The sequence below is a fragment of the Thalia democratica genome, chromosome 4, assembly GCF_965202585.1.
Source record: "Thalia democratica chromosome 4, ktThaDemo2.hap1.1, whole genome shotgun sequence".
In the NCBI taxonomy this organism is placed as follows: domain Eukaryota; kingdom Metazoa; phylum Chordata; class Thaliacea; order Salpida; family Salpidae; genus Thalia; species Thalia democratica.
Genome location: NC_139168.1, coordinates 40839136 through 40860680, shown reverse-complemented (window position 1 = coordinate 40860680; position 21545 = coordinate 40839136). Strand labels below are relative to the sequence as shown.

Below are 21545 nucleotides of genomic sequence, written 5' to 3'. Positions count from 1 at the left end.
TTTAGATCAGCGGTCGGCAGGTCATAAAATAATTTTATGTGCTTTTAAAAACATATTTAAAGACATTTTTTTTAACAAAAAAATTCAGGTGATAGATTTTCCTTTAAAGATATCACTAAAACTTTATTTTTGTGTTTTCAAGGGTATTTATATATTAAACAAGTTGAAAAAAAATATAATGTGGCCCGCAAGCCGCAGTTTGCCAACCCCTGGGTTAGATCAAAAAACAAGTTACTTTTTCAGGGTGTGTCATTTATACACTAGTATGTAAACTTTAATTATTTTCTCTATTATTAGTGTGAAAAATCTAAGAACTCCCTAATACAAAACTAAAATATGGGAGTGTTAATGTGTAGACTGTAGAGTAATTTTAATATAAACTAATACAACATTGCTTAAATATTTAGTACATTTAATAAGTTGTTCAGCCCGTATTTGAAAATAAAGTAAAAATTATGTTTATTAAGTGATTAAATTATCTAATATATGAGCTGTTAAAGTTTCTTTTCCAACTGTCTTATTTTAAAACAGTTTTTTTTTCAATCTAAAGCAATATGAAATGAGTATTTTTCTTGCAGATTAATAATTAAAATAATCAGACTAAAAAAACTTTAATGACAAAACACTCTGAAAAGTATTACTTATATTTATCTGACTAAATCAAAGTTGAGAACTGTTGTTGCACATAAAACCAAAAATATACATACAACATAAAAAGCAAATACTTAACACTCTGCATTGCAGTTTCGTAAACTAAGTAAAAACTACACCAAAAATTAAGGTTTTACTTGTAACAATTTTTCTAGCAAATAACTAAACGACATATTATGAAATATAATTTTAAAATAAACTAAGTTTTTTATATATCATCAGTATAACATAACATTAAGCTAATAAACGTTGTTAGTTTTAATATAGAAAACTATTATAAAATATTATAATCAGTTTTTTCTTATATATTAAACAAAACACAATTTTTGTTTGAAAATCTGGGCTGTTAAAAATGTAAAAAAATCCACTACTTGTTTTGTAGTTTATATTCTAACTTTATCTCTATTATAAACATATTTTAAACAATTCTACGTTAAAATTTTAGTTTCTAAATTATTAAACCTGAAAAATCTCATTTTTTGTATGCGAAACCATCGAAAAAACCTCACATTAATGACTTATGTTGCTGTTTGAGCACTTATGTAATCATCACAATGATTTCAAATATTAAGCTTTTAACTTAAGATGTACAAAAAGTTTAACATAAAAAAAAGTTATACATATATAACATTTATAGCAGAACTAATATGATAAAATAAACTTTAAAATAAATTTACTAATGTAAATGTTTTCAAAATGTATTTTAGATGGTACTTTCCCGTTTATAACTTCATTAATATATTCATTTCTTATTTTCTCATTAATATATCCATTATAGTTTCATATTTTATTTTTGCTTGAAAAGGTGCAATCTCTTGCCACCGAAACCGGTCGCGAATAAAATATACAATTTGCATAAATCTCTTTAACTTCATTAATATAATTTATTTCAAATATAAGTTTCTTGACAAAACCTGATCTTTACAATCCAGTGAAATTTTTCAACTACATGTGTCAAAGTTGAAAATCAAAGTAATTATTATTTTAGTCTTTTAGTACTAAAAAAGATTCATCTAACAGTTTATACTGATCCATCTAATAATTTATAAATGCAAATGTGTGCAAAAATTATTAATTGCTAATAATGTATGTTATGGACTTTATTTTGTTGTTGTTTTTTGTCAAACATAACTTACAATATTTTAAACAAAATAACAAACATTTTCAAACTATATACATAATAAAAACTTTTACTTCAACCTTATTAAAGCTTTTTAAAAACTAACTTTATGTAATATGATTTGCAATTGAAACGTTAAAACAATAACAATACAGTAATTATAATACTTTATTGAAATTTGTGAACTTCTAATTTTTCAGCAAAATTAATACTGATTTAACTATTGTTAAAGTAATGGACATAAATCAAAGTCATGGTCATGAGAAAAATATGATTGAAAATATATATGAACATTACAAAAATAACCAACTTTGTGATGTTGTTTTAATAAGTAAGCTTTTTTTATAACTTTTGTATAGCAAGTATTTAAAATAATAAAATAAATATAACATAAATCCAAAAAATTGGGATATTGCTCCCTTTTAGTAGTCGGAAGTAGGAAGTTTTAGTAGTCAGTGAGAAAATAAATAGTAAATGGGCAAAAGGGGATTATTTCAATCTGCTTGGTATTTTTGTCTGTATTTATCAATTTATAGCACCAAAAACATTCTGTGCAGTACTTATATTATTAAACTGTTGTATTTTTTTGTGTAAAACAAGTTAATACACTTAAACAGAACTATTAAGCTACAAAAAGTAACGGTTAAAATGTGCAATATTACTAAAATATTACAAGACAAGTTATTTAATTATGAATAATATTTAAAATATTTAAAACATAATATTTAAATAACTTGTTTTATTTTTATAGTTTTTATCACTAATTTAAGTAATTTTTCACAGTTTTGTTATTAAAAGTGACTAATGTGAAGTCCAAATAAAGTTTTATGTTGTCTCAAGTATTAAAACTGTGCTTAAAGTAATACTAAGGCCACATTGGAGGAAACACACTTTATTAACATAATTTTTAGATTTATATTTACATAAAAAACTAAGCTACTTTTTTTTTGAAGTTTAAAGTAACTTTTAAGTTATAAGCTATCAAAGTTTGAAGCACAAATTGAAAAGACAAAAAAGATTTTTCAAATAAAATTCCATCCCCTCCTATACTTTTTGAGTAACTGTTTCAAACTTTTTCAATCTAATCTCTATAAAATTTAAAAGAATATGTTGAAAAAAATCTTTAAATCTATAATTAATTTTTTTTAATAACAAAAAGTTAACTTTTTTCATTTTTTTGTAATAAAGTATTTATTTTTCTGTTAAAAAAAAATCTTTTGACATATTTTTTTTAAGCTGAAATAAAAATTTCATAAAAATTTAAGGTATTTATCTTGAAGACGAGAGAAAAGATAAATTTTATTGATACTTGTTTTTAATAAAGATCTGCTGTTTAAATATTTCTAATTCAATATAGTAAAACAAACTTTTGTTTTCAACAAATATATATTAGACAATTTTCTTCATAGTGAATACCATTGTAATAATAAATAAAAACAATAATTGAGTGTATTAAAAACCTATACAAGTTATTATTTATTTATTTATGATCACAGTTTTATACACACAAAAATTGTAAACATTTACAATTTAATATTTTTCTGAAAAAAAGAAGAAGTTTCTTTAAGGCTATAGGTCTAACTATTTATGTCATAAGTTCTATATTAAACTTAGGCTCGCATAGACATTTTATAAGTAACTTTTTAATGATTAAAAAATTACATTTAAGAACAGTCAGTTTTGTTAAAATTGTCCTTTACAAATTTATGGCTAGTAATTTTTTTAAACAAACTAATCACTAATAATTTCTGAGTTTATACAAAGGATTTCAAATTTTTTGAAACTTACTTTAAGTAGTGTTAATGCATTAAAATTTTAGATTTAAAAAAGTGTTTGTAAGAGATCCTTTACAAAAATATCAGTTATAACTTTAGTTATTTCAAAATTAAAATGATTTTTTATATGAATACTAGGTCTGATGTCTTAAGGCAGATTTTATAAGAATTTTAAAATTAAAAAATGTATTTTAAGTATAAAAATTTGTTTTACTTTTTGTTATGGTTTTCACCTTTCATACAAGACTTATATGCTGTAACTAAATAGTACTTTCCAAGGAACCATCTTAGTTTTACTATCTATATTATACACACATACCAGTTTTTAATTTTGTTAGTTGCAGTGAAAGTAATGAACAGAGAAGAGACAAATTTTGGACCTGTTTATTGAATTAATTGCTAATCTGTATAATGTATGATCTATTGAAGTTTTAACAATAAATTTTTAAAGAGCTTCACGATTAAGGAGCCTTTATACAATTATGACAAAAGTTAAATTGTTAAAAATTTTATTACTTAACAATTGTTTCACGCTAGTGCGATGATCACAAGTAAAAAAGTAAACAAACTAATGTATGATCTCTCCAGTAGCAGACTACAAAAGTGCATTCAAAATTATAGTAGTTCTAACTGTTTTTTAAATATCATCATACGTTAAGTCAGTGTTGCCTCTTTTTGTCAGCAGCAGCGTGAATATCAACTTTCGTTTGAAAAAACTCCCTAGAATATTTTTCACAATCTTCCAAAATAAATTAATCTAATTATTAAAGAATATTATACTAAAATTTTTCAAATGTTTTATTTTTTAATTTTAAAAGTTTTTCATCTTAAGGGTACATAACTTAATATATATCTTAACATTTAAGTATTGTTATTTTATATTTAACAAAACTAGTTCAATTTTTGTACTGCCATATTTAAACTGTTCGCTTTATTTAGTTACAAAACGAAATATATTAATTATAAGACCTTATTAAATTATGGGTAACTGTCAAAATTTTAGTTTGGGAAAAATTTGAGAATTCTGTTAAAACTACATTTGTGTGTTGTATTATAATTTACAAGCTTACAATTAAAAAAATATATAATTTATTTAACTGTTCAAAATATAGGTTTAAGTGTTTTAACATAAAAACTAAATTAACAAACTTTGCATTACAAATTAAACAGTTGAAATAACCTCGTTTATATTGTGACCTAATTATTAGATGTAATGAATGTATTTCGTTCATTGATTAACAACAGTAAATTTGAATCAGTTATCTTTCCCATTAACGTGAGTATTTTGTTTATATTATGATTTGTTGTTTTGTTGTGTATTTTAGTTTACTTAACTTGTTTTAGACTTAATAATTACAAATATTATATAATTTTATAACAGGCGGATTTAATATTAAGTATTTTATCTATTATTAACTATTATCTGTAGAAATTATTTTATTTTAATGAAAAACATGTATACACCTACTTTACTCTATGCTTCTATTCTTTCATTACAGTAATTATTTTTGCAGAACCCAGTTGAAGTGTGTTGATTCGTTAACACACAGAAACATATGTTGGTACAATAAAGGAAGATTACTGTACAATTTGTTTTTATAATTTATTTATTTAATACTGCACTAAACTAATTGGAGTAATAACAAACAAATGCTAAAAACTAAATTTTAAAACAGCTAATGACACAAGGACTTCAGCACACAGAGTCATACTTTCTGCTACTTCAGATTATTTTCGTGCTATGTTTAATAATAATGTTAAAGAAGCAAAAGATAAAGAGATAGTTCTTCATGAAGTGGACACAGAAGCACTTCAAACACTCATTACTTATATGTATACTGGTAAAAAATCATACTATAAAACTTTTAAGTTTTAAATCATATTTTTTAAATTTTAATTATAAGGAAGTATCACACATTTTATTTATAGTTCTTGTTATAATTAATTGTTCCAAAATATGTTAATTTTATGAATAAATTTTTACTTGCTCAATATAGCCAATTTTTGTATAGCCAATCAATAGATTATTTTGCTTAATAAATTAAGCTTTTAATTAACTTAATTTATACTTTATCCCTTTCTTTAAAACTCTTGTTTATCAAATTTTATTAAGTTGTAAAATGAGTCCAGTAGCAGACATAACAATTTAAAATATATAACCATATAAAAGATTTTTTATTAAGCAGTTTTAAAAAGTATAGTTCCAAATTTATTTGTGTTTTTGCCATACATTATTTTAATCGTGTAGCAAAAATAGTTTGATTATATAAAAAAGAGCCTGAAAGTTCAATTGAAAGACTGTGGTTGTGATAGTAACAAAAAAAAAGTAAAAAATAATTGAAACAGTTAGTTCACAATAACTTTGAATTTAAACTGTCAATTTAAACTTAGAAATTTTTGTATCCTTTAGTAATCATTTACTAAGTATGAAATATTTAATTTCTAGGAAAACTAGAACTTCACGAAGACACAGTAGAAGTTGTAATGAAAACTGCAAACATGCTTTTGCTTGAAGATGTGGTCGAAAGAGGATGCAATTTTTTAATTTCAAATCTTAAACCCAACAATTGTATTGGTATTTGTCACTTTGCTGCATTACAAAGCTGTCAAAAACTACAGAAAATTGCTCACAAATATGCATTGGTCAGTATTTATACAATAATTAACAAAGCCAATACAAGATAAATTGATTACTATAATTATGTTACTTTCCATTTGTTATCGCTGTATTTTTGATAAAAAAATCATGAAAACAGCTTTTATAACTTGAATATATTTTAAAAGTAGAAACTTAATTTATTAAATTTAAGTATTATAATGGAGGTTTGTTATTTTCGTTGTATTTTTTTTTAATTTATAAACTTTATGAAATTAGAATAAAGTAAAAATTTTCGAAAAAAGTTAAATTCTTATAACTTCTGAAATTAATGAAATTTTGCCTACTGTACTTGAAAACTTTAACATACTTTCTAGTTTTAAAAACAAATTAGTTAGCTAAAGCTACACATCTTTAGTATAATGTTTATTTGAATATTTATATACGTTATATTACTCTATTAACATTAACAGTTGAAAAGGAATGTTATAAACTGTCTAAAACTCTCATCATGTATTTCTAAAAACATTTTTATAATTAGTGTGTATTGCAGAACAATTTTATGAAAGTTTCGGAATGCAATGAGTTTTTACAGCTTTCGCTAGATGAGGTTAGCATCTTCTTCTTTAATTTTTACCGTATAATTACCTCTGATAATAATTATATTTAAAGCATAATATTGTATTAACATTAGGTAATGTCATACGTTTCAAGCGATGAAATCAATGTAAAAAGTGAAAGATATGTTTTAACTGCAGTGATGGCTTGGATAAAACATAATGAAAATGAAAGAGTTCAACTTCTACCACAAATGTTTCAAAGCATACGTCTGCACTACCTTACTAAAGAAGTTTGTTGTTGATGTTTTTAATTATAAATACCAGGTACCTAGCATGCTCAAAAAAAAAACAAAAGTTGTAAACTAAAACATGTATACCCATTGAAGTTTGCATTTTAAATAAAGACAAAAGGCGCATAACTTTATTTTGAAAAATGTTTAGCTAGAACTAAAATATAATTTTTTTAAATTGTTTAAAATTTAGGGTCAAATTTTTATCTAATTATATCAAAATAAACATACGTTATATTAAACTATTTATTTTATAATTAATTTATACATAATATTATAAGAAAATGCAAAAATTAAAGTTGAGTTTTCTATAATATCTAAAAAATAAGATTTGGTCTTATGCTATGAAACAGTTAAAATCTTAACTTATTGAGCCAAATTACGTTAAGAAAAATACGTTCAATTTTATATCAATTTTTTTGTAAAGGGGAATAAAAACTTCATCATAAAAACTTCAAAAAATATGTTAAGTTGTTTTAAATATCTAGTTACTTTGGTTACTTAAAAAACTTAACGATAAACTTAAGAACAGATTTTTTAAAGAACAAAGAACAATTGTAAAGGACAATCAAGGCTGTTTTTGATTTTTAAAATACGCTTAAAAATTCTAAAAAATAAGATTTTTTTGATACAAAAATCAGATTGAAAATTTAAGAATAGAAAAAAAAAAGTGTTATTTTTTTATTCTTCCTAAATTAATGAATATAGTATATAAGTTATAAATGTGTTTAATATTTTTATCAAAACTGCTTACCCTTTATTTCTGAAAATTGACATTTGTTTGATAAAATGCCTGGGAAACTTTACTTTGAAGGAAATGTTTCTAAAAGGTTATACAAATCAAATGAAATAAATGTTCAAAATTTTATGTTTATTAAACAACATTAAATTTAAAAAAAAGTTAAAGAATAGCCTAAAATTTTTATAATAATTTTATGTTGTTATATTAGTTTTAAAAACAGAAAAGTGTTCAAAAATATAATTTACAAAAAGTTATTTACGTTTAAAACTACAGAAGTAGAGTTTTAGTTTCAAAATACTCTACTATCAAGTTTTATCATTGATTAGGAATTCATACAAACATAAAAATTAAAAATCAATTTAAACTGCTAGCTCTTTCTGTAACTAAGTTTTTAAATTTACATTATTTTGTAGACATTTGTACTTAAAAAACAAAATTTAAAGTAAAATATATTGTTATAGAAAAAAAAGTAGGTTCAATTTTGAAGTTGGGCAGTTTGAAAATAGAGAAGTTGTAGTTTTTGCAGAAGTCTAATATCGTTCTATTTTCACTTGTGTATTGTTCTTGAGAAAATATTTTGTTCAAAAGGTAAAAAAGGTAAACACCCACTAGCATTAATATGCTTAAGATCTAGTGAAATTTTTTTTTAATAAAATTATGTCGCAGCAAAACTATTTAAAATATTTTTTTTGCGACCCTGTGTTATCCTAATTAGAAATTCATTCTAAAATGTACGTTAAACAACAAAATATCATTTTTCAATAATAAATTCAGTACAATTTAGTTAACTATAGTTTTTTGTTCTCTTCTACTAGTCAGCATAAAACTGTATTAAAATCTTAGTGTTATGAAGTAAGTATAAAACATATTAAAACGAAGAAAGCAAAGCCCTTCTAAGACAAGGTTTAAAACAAAACTACTGATTTCTGCGAAAAAAATAAACATAGCATGTTTGCAATGTACTGATAAATAGTCATTTAGACCATGTTATAGAATTATGACATATGATTTTTTTGTAAGTAAACCTAACTTAAAATAAAATAACAATATTTGTTTATTGTAAGGTTAGTATAATAATAGATATGATTTTGTTAAGTATTAATTTTATGATGACAACAAAATGTATGTAGCAGAAAAATATTTTTCAAGGACTGTGTTAATTAATATTTATAATATTTTTACTTTAAGCATTATTTATATTTTTCTAATTAAAAAACATAAGTTACTAAACTTATAGTTTTTTAAGTATTACATAATTATTTTCATGTTTCAAGTGTTAATTCAGTGTACTGTACAGCCATAAAAGAACGTGTTGATTAACTTCTATAAATATTTTGTTCAGCTTATTTCATGTATTTGTTTTGACTTATACCTATTCAACAGTTTCTAGCGGTCGACCTGCAGAAAGAAGTTCAAGTGATGAACAGTTTGGAATGCCAGAAACAAATAATAAAAGCCATTTCCTACCACCTGCTTCCTCAAAGAAGAAAAAGCCAGTGCTTTCTCCCTCCCAGGAAGTCGACATCAGGTTTGATGTATGCTGTTGGCGGGATGGATAGTAATAAAGGTTGGTCTACAGTTTATGAAAAATGTCAAGGTTTCATAGTTATTTAGCTATTTTTTAAAGATGGTTTATCGTCTTTGTCGCTGCACTTTGCAAAGTTTTGACAAAATTAATCTTTATTGACTTAGGACTAAAATTTTCTTTATATATTAACTAAGTTTTTTATTTACTTTTAAATAAGCATAACTTAAGAAGCTATACGAACCTTATACTATTAGTTCAGTATTAGTTATTCAAACATAATAAAGTAAATCAAAGCATCTGTATCGTTAATTTTGTTCGATTTGTTAAAAATCTAGACGATTTCTACTTCCATGCTAATCATCAAATTTCTGATTTAAGCACTAAAGTATTTTATTCAGGGGCGTCAACTATCGAGTGTTACGACCCTCTATCTAAAAAGTGGACCACAATATCTAACATGGCGACCAAAAGGCAGCAGTTTGGAGCGGCAGTTCTCGGCAATCGAGTGTACATAGTAGGGGGCAGGGACGGACTGAAGACACTCAACTCGGTTGAATGCTTCGACCCTCACACCAGGACTTGGACTTCCGCCCCTCCGATCGCCACTCACAGGCACGGACTAGGTTGTGGATTAAATCAGTGTTATTTATTCATAAAATAGTTAGTTGTTAAAACATAGTTTCTATTTAAACGAAACAAAATATTTAGTTTTAAAGTTATGGTTTTTGTTTTTTATATATAATGAGTTTTAGTGCATCAAAAGTTGATTATAAGTTATTTGATATATTTTAGAATGAGTGTACCTTTTTTACCGAAATTTGAGATTACTAACGTTAACTATATATATGTTTTTTTCGTTCCCTAAGTCATTGGCAATTTTAAATGTTTTGGAATGATCGTATTCACTTCTTTACAGATGCTTTAAATATCAGGGTTGCCACAAAGTCAGGAAAATTAAAAAAGTTAGAAAAATTCTTAAATCATTAAAAACAAAGAATGAAAAATTCTAGAACATAATAAAAAATGTATTTTGGCATAGCATTAACTTCTTCTTATAAATTTAAACTTTTCGATCTTTATAAAAAAAGTTCTAATTTTTTTACTTATTACTAGGTAAAACCTTATTGTCTAACATTTATAAAAATATAAACAGTAAAAGTTTAAAATACGACTTTGAAAGAAAGTTGTTATTATGCTATCAAGTTTGAAATGTTAGTAACTTAACATAGTATTTTATAACTTTTGTTATGAAGCCGAAACAACTTATAATGATTTTAATGTAAGTGAAAATATGTACGTTACTATAAGAAATGAAAAATGAAATTAAATCTTTTTTACATGATTAAGAGAAAGTATCAGAGGACGGAAAAGTAAGGCCCGTGGGCTAAACTCGGTGCGACGTACTTTTTAGCTCTTTAAATACTTTAAAAACCAATTTGAAGGTATAGCTTTATAATGATAAATAGTTTTAAAAATTATATTATTTTGAGCATGAATTAGCATTAATATTTACTTTAAAAGAATTTCATTACAGTTTTTTTAAGAGCTATTTTTATTCTCGTGGCACAATTTTCAAAAATTTTACCTGCAAAAAAATTTCTAACAAATCTAGCCCGTGAAATATTTTTCATAATAAAATATTACACTACTTGTATTCTGTTGCCTACACATGCAATAGATAGTGATCTCTCTTAGTTTGTAATTTTAATTTATTTTTGTGTTTTTTATTTGTTTATGTAGTGCAGGGGTCGGCAAACTGCGGCCCGCGGACCAAATGCGGCCCACGAAGGGTAGATCTGCGGCCCGCGAGCACGTTTTTTTTTTGAACGGGATGCGGCCCGCGGAGGAAAATTTTGTGGCCCGCGAGCATGTGAATGTGGCCCGCTGAGCAAAAAAAAATTAAGTTAAACTTTTGTTTAATTTTATTAATTTTGTCTTAAGTCCCTGTTTAACATTTTAAAACAATTAAAAAACTTTACATTATCAGCTTGAAAATGTAAAAAAGACAGATTAGCATTCTACAAGGTTTTTTTCTTAGTTTTATCATAACTTTCTTCTTACAACAGCGAGTTTAGGTATTTTTTACATGTTTTTTTATACCTAAGTTTCTTTTATAGATGTTTTATTACTAAAAGTTATATTTGAGTCAAAAACATTTAACATAGCATATTAGTAAAAAAAAGGTTTATTTTATTTTATTTTTATAAGTATTTTTAGCACTTTAAATTAATTCCTATGTACACAAATGTACAAAGATGCTCATATTTTAATCGGCATACTGACAATTCCCACCTGCGATCATTTCCCACCCGATAAAATCCCACCCGCGCACAATTCTCACTGAAAAATATTTTTAATTTTCTTTAATTATTCCTTTATATATTAATATTTTTGTTTTATTTTTATTTATTGTTAATTTATGTTTTACTATCACTGTTAACCCTAATCCTTACCCTTAGTTGGTAAGCGGTTCTCGGATTTGATCGGGTGGGATTTGATCGTGGGTGGGAAATGATCGCGGGTTGGAAATGAGCGATTCCCATTTAAAACCACGTTTTATTTAATACTTAAATTAGATTAAGTTTAGTAATTTTTTAAAATTATTGTTTATACATGTAGTATCTAGGTGTGTAATGACACATATAAAACAATTCATGATATAAATTAAGTTTTTTTTTATAGGTATACATTTTCATTTTTAAAACAATGTTTTTTGAAAAATTAAGTTAATTTTTATGCACTAATATACACATTTACTGTTTTTTTGAAATACCTATTTAATACAAACTAAATTTAGGGATGGTAAATTTGTTAAATTTGTATATTTTTAATCAAAATAGTTCAAATTGAAGCAAATAAACAACTAAACATTGCCACAAACTTAAATTATGACTATCTGTAGATTCAAATCTCAAGTCAATTTAGTCAATTTTTTTCAGTTTTTGTTTTGAATAAATTTTTGTATACTAAAATATTAGGCTAGTTTTTGGTCATTTAGGCTGGCTTTTTTGCTTTATGAGTGGCAAATTAAACTTATGATGTATGTTTCGTTCAAATTACAGTGTTGGTTTGAATTATAATATATGTTAAAGTTTAAGTCTTGCAGCTGATAAAATTTGAAATATTATATATACTAATTGTATACATATAGGAGTGAACAATTAATGTTGCTAAAAAACTTGAATCCCGGAAAAGCTTGTAACTTGAAAATTTATGCAGAAAGTTCTGGAAAAACCTTGAATTTGAAAATTTTTTAAAAAACCTTGAATTTTAAACAATTTTTACGAGTAAAGTAATGAAATTTCGAATTAACACAAAAAATGTTTTATGTTTTTTTTTTTTAACACATTAAAAGTAGCTTAACAGAATCTATTTAGTATTGCTATATTATTAAGGACAGTTTTTTAATTAGATTTAGTTTAAATTTGTACCAAAAAAAGGAACTTATACTTTCAAAAACTTTATGTAAGTGCATTGCATCTTTGCTTTTAAAATGCCTTTTTTTAAATGTTCTTTTCATTGGAACTAAACTTAGAAACTCTTCTTAAAAATCAAAGTCAGTAAAAACACCTCGAATAAAAACTCCCAGATGAGCAATATTTGTTGTACCAGTGCTCTCATCTTAACAGATTGATAAAAGTTCTAATTTGAATTATGCTACTTTATAACCTTCTGAGATTTACTAAACACGACTTCTTGTTGTCATTGAAGAAATAAACAAAAATGTTTTACTACCGCCAACATAAACTCTTAAAAAAGATTTACTTCTAAACGGTATCTTCTTTTTAGTAATTATTTTTGCTACTTTATTACTTGCCTTAACAGTTTTTTTGTGATCAGTCTGTAGTTCCTGAAGATAATCATTTGCTTTGTTAAAACTGACTAAAGCTATTTGTTTTTTTTTGTTTCTCGCAATAACTCTTAACTAACGTTTTTAAATTTTTATAGCTCGTCTTATATTTCACATTTACTCTTTAAATACAACATCTTTATTGAAGAAAAAAATTTCTATAATGTTCAATAAAAATTTAGATTTTTCTACTTTATTAATGGCTCAATAATTTTTTTTATTTTTGTTAAAAATGTCTAAGAAACATAATTGTCCATTCAAGCTGAATTATGATATTATTTTTGCTATATATTTAATTCACTGTTAATAAACTTTGTTATTTCTTTATTTTGTGACTTTAATTTAAAAAGGGTTGCCAAACATACAGTCTAGTTTAAAAATTTAAAAAAATTAAACTAGGTTAAACCTGTTTAAAACACTAAATAAAAAACTCAGGTAAACTTTTATTTCACACTTTAAAAAATCTTTGAATTCTCAGAACAGTTTTTATGACTGTAGTGTAGTTTACTAATTGTAATATTTTCTGGTCTACTTATATACTGTGTACTTTTTATACTGATGATATTTTAGTTAGGTATTCAAGCTTGATTAATTGCAAGTTTTTGCACTTTTTTTTTAAGTGGAAACCATGTTAAAAGCTAATTATTTACTAATAAGGTACTTTATTAGAGTAGTCGAGCATTAACTATGTTAAAAAAAGTACAAAGTTTATTAAAACTTAAATATATAAGTCAATGTAAATTTTACTCCAATAAATATTATAGTTAAAATAGGCATTCTATGTGTAGCTAAATGTGATTAAAATTTATAAAGTGAATAAAAGTAAAACTTTCATTAATGTGACTAAAACTAATATCAAAAGATTATTCAAAAGTCACTAAAACTAAAACTGCGGCCCGCGAAGATTTTGGAAACTTGAAATTTGGCCTGCGAGCACCGACTGCCTGCCGACCCCTGATGTAGTGTATAAATCTCATATATTCTTTTATGAAACTTGTGTGTTAAACAGTTTTTTTTGATTAATAAATTTAATGGGTTCTATTATTTTACATTTAATGGGTTGCTTTAAAAAGTTATTGTTAGCTAAATCTGTCACACATGACAAGCTATTTTTCCTAAATATCACCCATAATAGTTTGAAATGTTTGAGCAAATTTTTTATAACAATTGCTAAGAACTTTTAGGTATGACTATCAGTTTTATTCTGAATAGTAATAAAAAACAACTAAATCACCTAAAGTTAATTAAACTGTACTGAGTTTTTTAATGAAAAATGATATTTTGTTGTTTTACGTACATTTTTTAATTTTTAATTAGGATAACACTAGAATATTTTCTTTTTATAGTATTTATTTTTTACAACTGAAAAAAGCTTAAAATTTTATACTGTTTATTATTCTAATACCTATCACAAGCTAAAAAAACAAACTAACAACAGTTTAACCGAAAAAAATATTTAAATTTTCGCATTGCCGAATGACAGTAATTTACAACCGTTAGGAGTCGCAGTGCTGAACGGACCGATGTATGCGGTGGGAGGGCACGACGGATGGAGTTTCCTGAACACCGTTGAAAGATGGGACCCGGATGCGAGATGTTGGAGTTACGTTGCGCCGATGTCAGTGGCAAGAAGCACTGCTGGCGTGGCTACGTTGTGTGGAAGGTAATACCAATTTTTTAGATCTATGGCTTGGTTTAATTAAATCTTTCCTCTGTAGTTTTCAGTTTATTTTCTTGTATGGATTTTCGTAAGTGTTTTTTTTTTTATAAAGTAGAACTTTAGAAAAAAGTTTTAACTTTGTACTAGCTATAAAGTTTATTTGATATCCATTTATTTTCATCATATACACTTAACTGTCTGTTTTATAGATACAAAAAAAGTTTTTTTTGTTAGTTTTTCAAGATAACAAATCAAAATTAAAAACTTAAATTTTTTTGAAGTAAATCCTTATATTTGTAGTGTGTAACTTATATAAAAACTTTAACACTAGGTTTTTTTTACATAAAAAACATATCTAATGTGATAAGTTTGTTAAACAAGGTAGCCACACTCGTTGCTTGTTTGATTTTTTTCTGTCAGGCCATCTAAAATTAGTTCAATTTTTTTGAGATTACTTCAAAAACTCAGGTCGCCTCAGGTTAGGTTGTAAGAATAGCTTCTTTTTTTTTCTAGAAATCTATTAGATTGAGTTGAATCAGTTATATGTATATTTTTATTTTTAGCTAATGTATTTGCTACCTTTTTTGAGTTTAAAATTGTGAAATCAATTGTAAGGTTTTTTTTTTCTTTTTAGATAGTTCTACTTGAATAATACTTGAATAATTTATTTAAGTGTTGAAATAAAAACATATGATGATATTTTAAACATTAAATAATTTAAATGAAAGTTAAATTTTAGGTAAATAAATTTGATGTAGTGTATGAAAATAAAAGTATAAATTTACAGTTGTACTCATGATTATTTTAAAAATGTAAGTCTATGGAAAGTGAAGGTAAAAAACAGGCTAATTCAGGCTTGTTTATAGCGACTTAGCTTAGTTTTTGGTAACTAAAACTTAATTTTTTGCCTCAAAAAATGGCAACCCTGGTAAACGTATTAGAAGATACCCAATAAATCATAAAATAATTTAATCAACAAAACATTATTCTTTATAAATAACGATGATTATTGTAACAATAGTTTTTAAATTACTTCTTGAGCTTGTAAGAAAATATGTGTAAACAAAAGGAAAATAAAAGTTAATTAATTGTTTATACCAGAATGAAATGAAATTTTAAACAAACTATAAAAAAAGTTACATTTAGTTTAACATTCTTCAATAGATCACAATACTAGTGAATTACACTCAATCTACAATGTTTAACTGAAAAAACACTTCTTCACGGTTTATTAAAAAAAAAAGTCGTGAGTCAATTAGGTTACTGTTTTATAATTATGACAAATTTTTAAGACTGTACGCGGTCGGGGGCAGAGACGGAAGCTCCTGTCTTAGGTCAGTTGAGGTTTACAACCCCAACCTGAACAAGTGGACCAATGTGGCGTCCATGAGCAAGCGAAGGGGTTGCGTTGGTGTGGCAACGGTGGATTTTGAGGGGTGTTTGTACGCTGTAGGTGGTCACGATGCCCCAGCCAGCAACCAATTGACCAAGTTAACCGACTCTGTAGAAAGGTTGGAATTTCGTTAGTATGTATACATTTGTTTAACAATCTTTATGAAATAAAAAGTTGTCAGTCAATCAAACGTTTGTTATATACATTAGTTGTAAATATATTTCTTCGTATATTTAAAATACTGGAGTTTTTATTTATTTAGAAAATACTATACTTGGTCGAAATATATAAATGCTGTTTATTAATAAAGCTCTTAAGTTTAGCTCTTATTATAAAGTTAGTAATCTAGATGGTCTGGCTGGATCTTAATTTAAATTAATTTAAAAAAGCTCAAATTTTATAACTGACTATTAGATAAATATTAAAATTAAGTAGTATAATATTCGAATAAAAAGTTAGTTTTAACTGTTTATATCTACTACAGTAAAAATTGTTTTATAAAAGAATTCTTTTCAATATAACATTTTCAAGTTTTTTTAATGTATAACTTGAGTATTTTTTTTTATAAAACTCTAAAAACTTAAAACTTTTTTTTTACCAGATAAAAAGTTATGTCAGCTAAGTAATTTTGTATCAATATTATTACTCCGTGTTGCATTTAAAAATTTTAAAGTCTCTAAGATAAGTTTGTATTTTAGTTGTAGACAAAAAAGTCTTTGTTGCTAATTTAATTATGAAAACGCTCGATACTCTTGTTAATTTAAAACGTTCAAGTAAGTTCTGTTATGATTTTTTTACAACAATCTACACAAATAAAACTGAAAATTATCGCAGATACAACCCTGAAAGCGATCAGTGGACGACAATAACTTCGCTTCCGATGGCAAGAGACGCAGTTGGCGTGTGTTCGATTGCCAACAAACTGTACGCATGCGGTGGTTACGACGGTAAGATATTTGTATAAGCTCAAGTATTTAGTGATAACTGATTTAAACAGATTAAAATGTTTCTGAAGTTTTTGTTTAAAGTTACAAAACATTCTCTGTCATACTTCTGTTTAAAAACTTATCTTTATATTGTGTTTTCTCGCAAAAACTCAAAAAAATGTATAGTTTTCTTTCAACTTAACTGTAATAAACAGCAGAAGCTGTGCTTATATTCGGTAAAAATAAGTTAGTCACAAGCTGCATTCAACAGTGTTCGAAGTTAACTTTTTTAAAACCGACACTATCTTGTACAGGTCAGTCGTACCTGTCTCAATGTGAGGAACTCGACCCGCAGAAAAAGGAATGGAACAAAATAGCCACGTTCAACATTAGCAGAGGCGGATCGGTAGTTGTGTGCGTCAATCCAGAACTCCCTCAAGCTTGAATCAACTGATATTTTGGTTTTTAATAATTTATCGAAAGTGTGCTGAACACATAACTATTGCGTTTGAACTCTGGTAAGAATTGCACAGCTTTTTATCTAGTCAACAGAGAAGTTTTTTAGTAGCTATTCAAATTAAGAAAAGCTGTTTATCTCAAAGTATAAACTAGAAAGCTTACCGGTTATTTATACTTATTTTTCATATATACTCTATGCAGTTTATAAATAATGAATTTATAATGATTTGTCATACACGCTTAAAACTTTAATCGTTAGTTTTTTTTTTCTCAATTCCTAAATTAATATGTATATATATCAATATATCTTTAAATATTAATTTATATATTATATCAGAGTTTTATTAGTTTTAAAGTTATTTTAGAAGGTACTTCAAATTATTAAGCTATAGTTTTTTGTATGCTGAATGGAATAATTTTTGAAAATATTGAAATCAAATATTATATTGATCTGTGCAAATAGTTTTATTGTAATTTATTGATTTGTTTTTTATACACTCGCCTTTTAATGTTTTTTAGAACCTCTTAACGCAAACTTATGCTTTACTTACAAAAAAATTATTTTTAGTTGTTGAAACATTTAAAACAGACAACCTGGGGTATCTAAAGTAATTTGACGATTTCAAGCAATTATAAGTAAAATAGCCATGAAAACTAAGTATTAATTTTATTTATTTTTTTGTGATTCAGGGTTACCAAAAAAGTCCGGAATCATGGAAAAACCTGGAACTTGACAATTTAGGCAAAAAAACCTGGAGTTCGAGAAATTTTGAAAATAAACCTTTCTAACAAAAATTTTTAAAAAACTTAATTTTAACCTATTTTTTACATGTTAAGTAACGAAATTTCGATTAGATACGAAAAATCTATCAAAATGATATAAAAAAATTTTATCATTTAAATTTTCTTCATTAAAAAACACATTTTAATTAGCTTAACAGTATCTTTTCATTGTTATTATTTTATTTAAGATTTTTTGTTTTACTTAAGTCTATTTTATACTAAAAGTTTACTAAGCAACTTGTTTTTTTTAAAACCTAGAAGTAATTCAGAAAACATGGAAGAAACTTACAAAAAACCTTTGGCAACCCTGTTAATTCGTTTTTATGTATTTGTTTAAACAACTGCTATAATTTTTTATCTTTTTTTTTACCAACTCTATTGCATTATTATTACTTTTTAGTTCAGTAATTATTAATTATTTAAAGTATAGTGTTCATTTAATTTAAAAATTGTTTTAAATATTTTTGTTTAAGCAAAAACTCTTTTATTTTGTAGCAAGTAACAGTATAACTAAATCAAACTTACTAGTTTTTTAGTACGTAAGTATTTGTGCCTTCATAAACTTTAATTTGTCTTTAGACACTCTTTTATTTAAATAAAATACATGTTTTTTTTTAGTTATTGTTTTTTGTATTTTTGTTTCTTTATGTTACTTGTGTTTTTAATAAATTAAAAACCTTAACTTTTTATTTCTGTTTTGACTAAAGTAAGCATGTTTTTACCTATTTTAATAGAAAATACTATTTGAGACACTCATGTAACTGTAAAAAATAAACTTAAAACACAATAGTTTTTTTTAAACAACATTGACCTGTCTCAGTAAAAAGAATTTAATTGGTGTTTCTGCAGTTATAGATTATAGTAGCGCTTTTTAAACTTCTTAAATTACTTTATTGCCAAAAAATACTTAACATAGCTCGAGTATTTTATTACAAGTGCTAATGTGCAAACAAAAATTTATACATTCGAAGTATATAAAGTTCCATACCTGTTTTAGGGTTTACTATCATTTCTAACCCGATGATTTTTAACCCGATCATTTAAAACCCGATCATTTCTAACCCTATAATTTCTAACCCGGTCACTTTTAACCCGATAATTTCTAACAAGATTATTTCTAACCCAATTTAACCCGACGATTATTAATGCGATCTGTAATAATATGTTTATTTATTATTGTTTTAAAATAAGATTTGTTTTAAAAACAAACCTAATCTCAACAAATTTGTTTTATTTTAATGTAATTTAGTTAATTTTGTTTAAATAAAACTTAATGTTCAGATAGCTTTTGTTAAAATTTAATTATTGATATTTATTGCTATTGGAAGTTTGTTGTCCTACGCTAGACCCAGGCATCAAAATCTGGGACACTTAAACTGGATGACACATAACAAAGAGACGGAAATTTGTATACCTTAAAATCAAAAACTACAGTTTTATCTAATTTTTATAGATAAACAGCAAAAGAAATCAACACTACAGTATAATACTAGTTAACTTATTTATAATTTGAAGGAGAAGGATTTTAGCAAATTTGGTTTTTTTTAACTCATTCAACGATCAGTGAGTTCCAATAAAACCAAACACAGCTGCACAATCTTTCATTTTCTTTTCAACAAAAAATCTTCTCTGCAAAATTAAGCAACACATATTGAGACGATTTAATAAAGTATTTTAATGGTTTTAGTGCAGCAATCAGCAAAATAGTCTGAATCACACACTTCTACATTAGAATAAGGTTCAGGGTTACTTTTATAAAATTCATTTAGAACATACTAGAATGTCAGAATTCAAACAAACTACAAAATTCATGAAAAAATGTTTTTTTGTTCAAACATCAACCGGATATACACATCCTGACTTTTAGAGTAAGGTTCTGCACATTTGTGCAACAGTTTGGTATTTATTTGTATTTTTATCAATTAATTTTGTCGCTTTGCCAAACAATTTTCGATACAATCAAAATAAACATTATTGGAATTAAGGTACAGACAATTGTAAAAAAATCAAAAATTTAAGTGCATTGACTAACCATTAAAATTAAAATCTAAAGTCCAAAGCACATTAAGAATACAGGTAAAAAAATATCTATCGAAAGTATTTAAAAATGGGTTATTATTTTCAGAGGAAAGGCGCTGCTAATAAAATCAAACTATAGGATGAACAAAGTCCTACATATTAAATCAATGGTTTATAAATTTAAAACTTGTTAAGTTACTGATAGATTCTAGAATAAAGTATTTTATCTAAATCAAGTAAACTTAAATCAAAGTTGTTCATTTTTTTTGCAAATATTAGTTTTGTTTGAAAGCTAATTCCACATTTAAACTGAAAAATAATTATGACTGCATGCATTTATAGATTTGTTTTCGTGGTAATTAATTATTTTGATAAGGTTCAAAAATAGATTATAAATTATCTGTTGTTAATTATTTTTAAAAAGCACTAGGAAAAGTATAAGCCTTCTGTATTCTAAAGATTAAATATTAAGTTTTGACAGTCGTAAATGTTAGAAATATTATGACTATTGCAGCGGTTCAAGACTATTCTGTACTTTTTCTTTGAAGAGATTCTATGTGGTTATTATATATTTTGTATGAAGACCAGATTGGCAAGTTGCACTCAAATTAAGGGCAAATTTATATGAAATACAACCTTTTAAGAATATTAATATCAGTATATATGAAACTTGAAATATTACAGTTAATAAAGTTAAGTAATCGTAATTAGTATGGCGGTTTCATTTAAAATTATCATCATTAAACTCTAAGTTCTTAAATGAAAGTGTTTACTGTTTAGTACATAGTCAAAAGGAGAGGAATACGATTTTTTGATATTTAGAACCTGTCATTTACTAAAACTTAAATTTGATTTTCTTTCTTTTAGCCAATGGTAAATTATATCAAAGAATGAATAAGAAATATTATATAACAAACTTAACTATAAAAGTTTTGTGTCGAAAATTTATTATTTTGCTTTTTTTTACTTACTTATTTCGTTTTTACTTACGTTATTTCAACTGTTCATAATAAAATGAACTTTAAAGATATGTTTGTCAACTAAAGTACTAATTTAAGTCGTAATTGAAACATTTCGTATATTATATAAATTTAAGTCAAGATTACCTAGGCGAAATTTAATTAACCTCGGATTTGTTATACAAATAAACATGTCTGTTTAATTATTAATGACTTTTTTTGCTCTGACTAAGT

General features: G+C 25.2%; 1 protein-coding gene across 1 annotated transcript; it reads left to right on the top strand.

Annotated features, from left to right (window-relative positions):
* Positions 1–1975: 1975 nt before the first annotated feature.
* On the top strand, positions 1976–18907 carry LOC145835242 (kelch-like protein 5). The gene is made up of 11 exons (XM_082942805.1): positions 1976–2102; positions 5223–5387; positions 5993–6189; positions 6696–6752; positions 6837–6992; positions 9118–9301; positions 9661–9885; positions 14613–14775; positions 16065–16283; positions 17000–17112; positions 17406–18907. Exons 1-11 carry the CDS (start codon positions 2006–2008, stop codon positions 17534–17536), a joined length of 1707 nt encoding a protein of 568 aa, XP_082798931.1. The 5' UTR covers positions 1976–2005; the 3' UTR covers positions 17537–18907.
* The last annotated feature ends 2638 nt before the right edge of the window (positions 18908–21545 follow it).

Excerpts from the sequence above, each read along its gene's own strand:
- LOC145835242 (XM_082942805.1), top strand. The coding sequence starts at position 2,006 with ATGGACATAAATCAAAGTCATGGTCATGAGAAAAATATGATTGAAAAT. Across the intron at positions 5,388-5,992 it reads CATTACTTATATGTATACTG|GAAAACTAGAACTTCACGAA; the intron begins GTAAAAAATCAT and ends TTTAATTTCTAG. Across the intron at positions 16,284-16,999 it reads TTAACCGACTCTGTAGAAAG|ATACAACCCTGAAAGCGATC; the intron begins GTTGGAATTTCG and ends AAATTATCGCAG.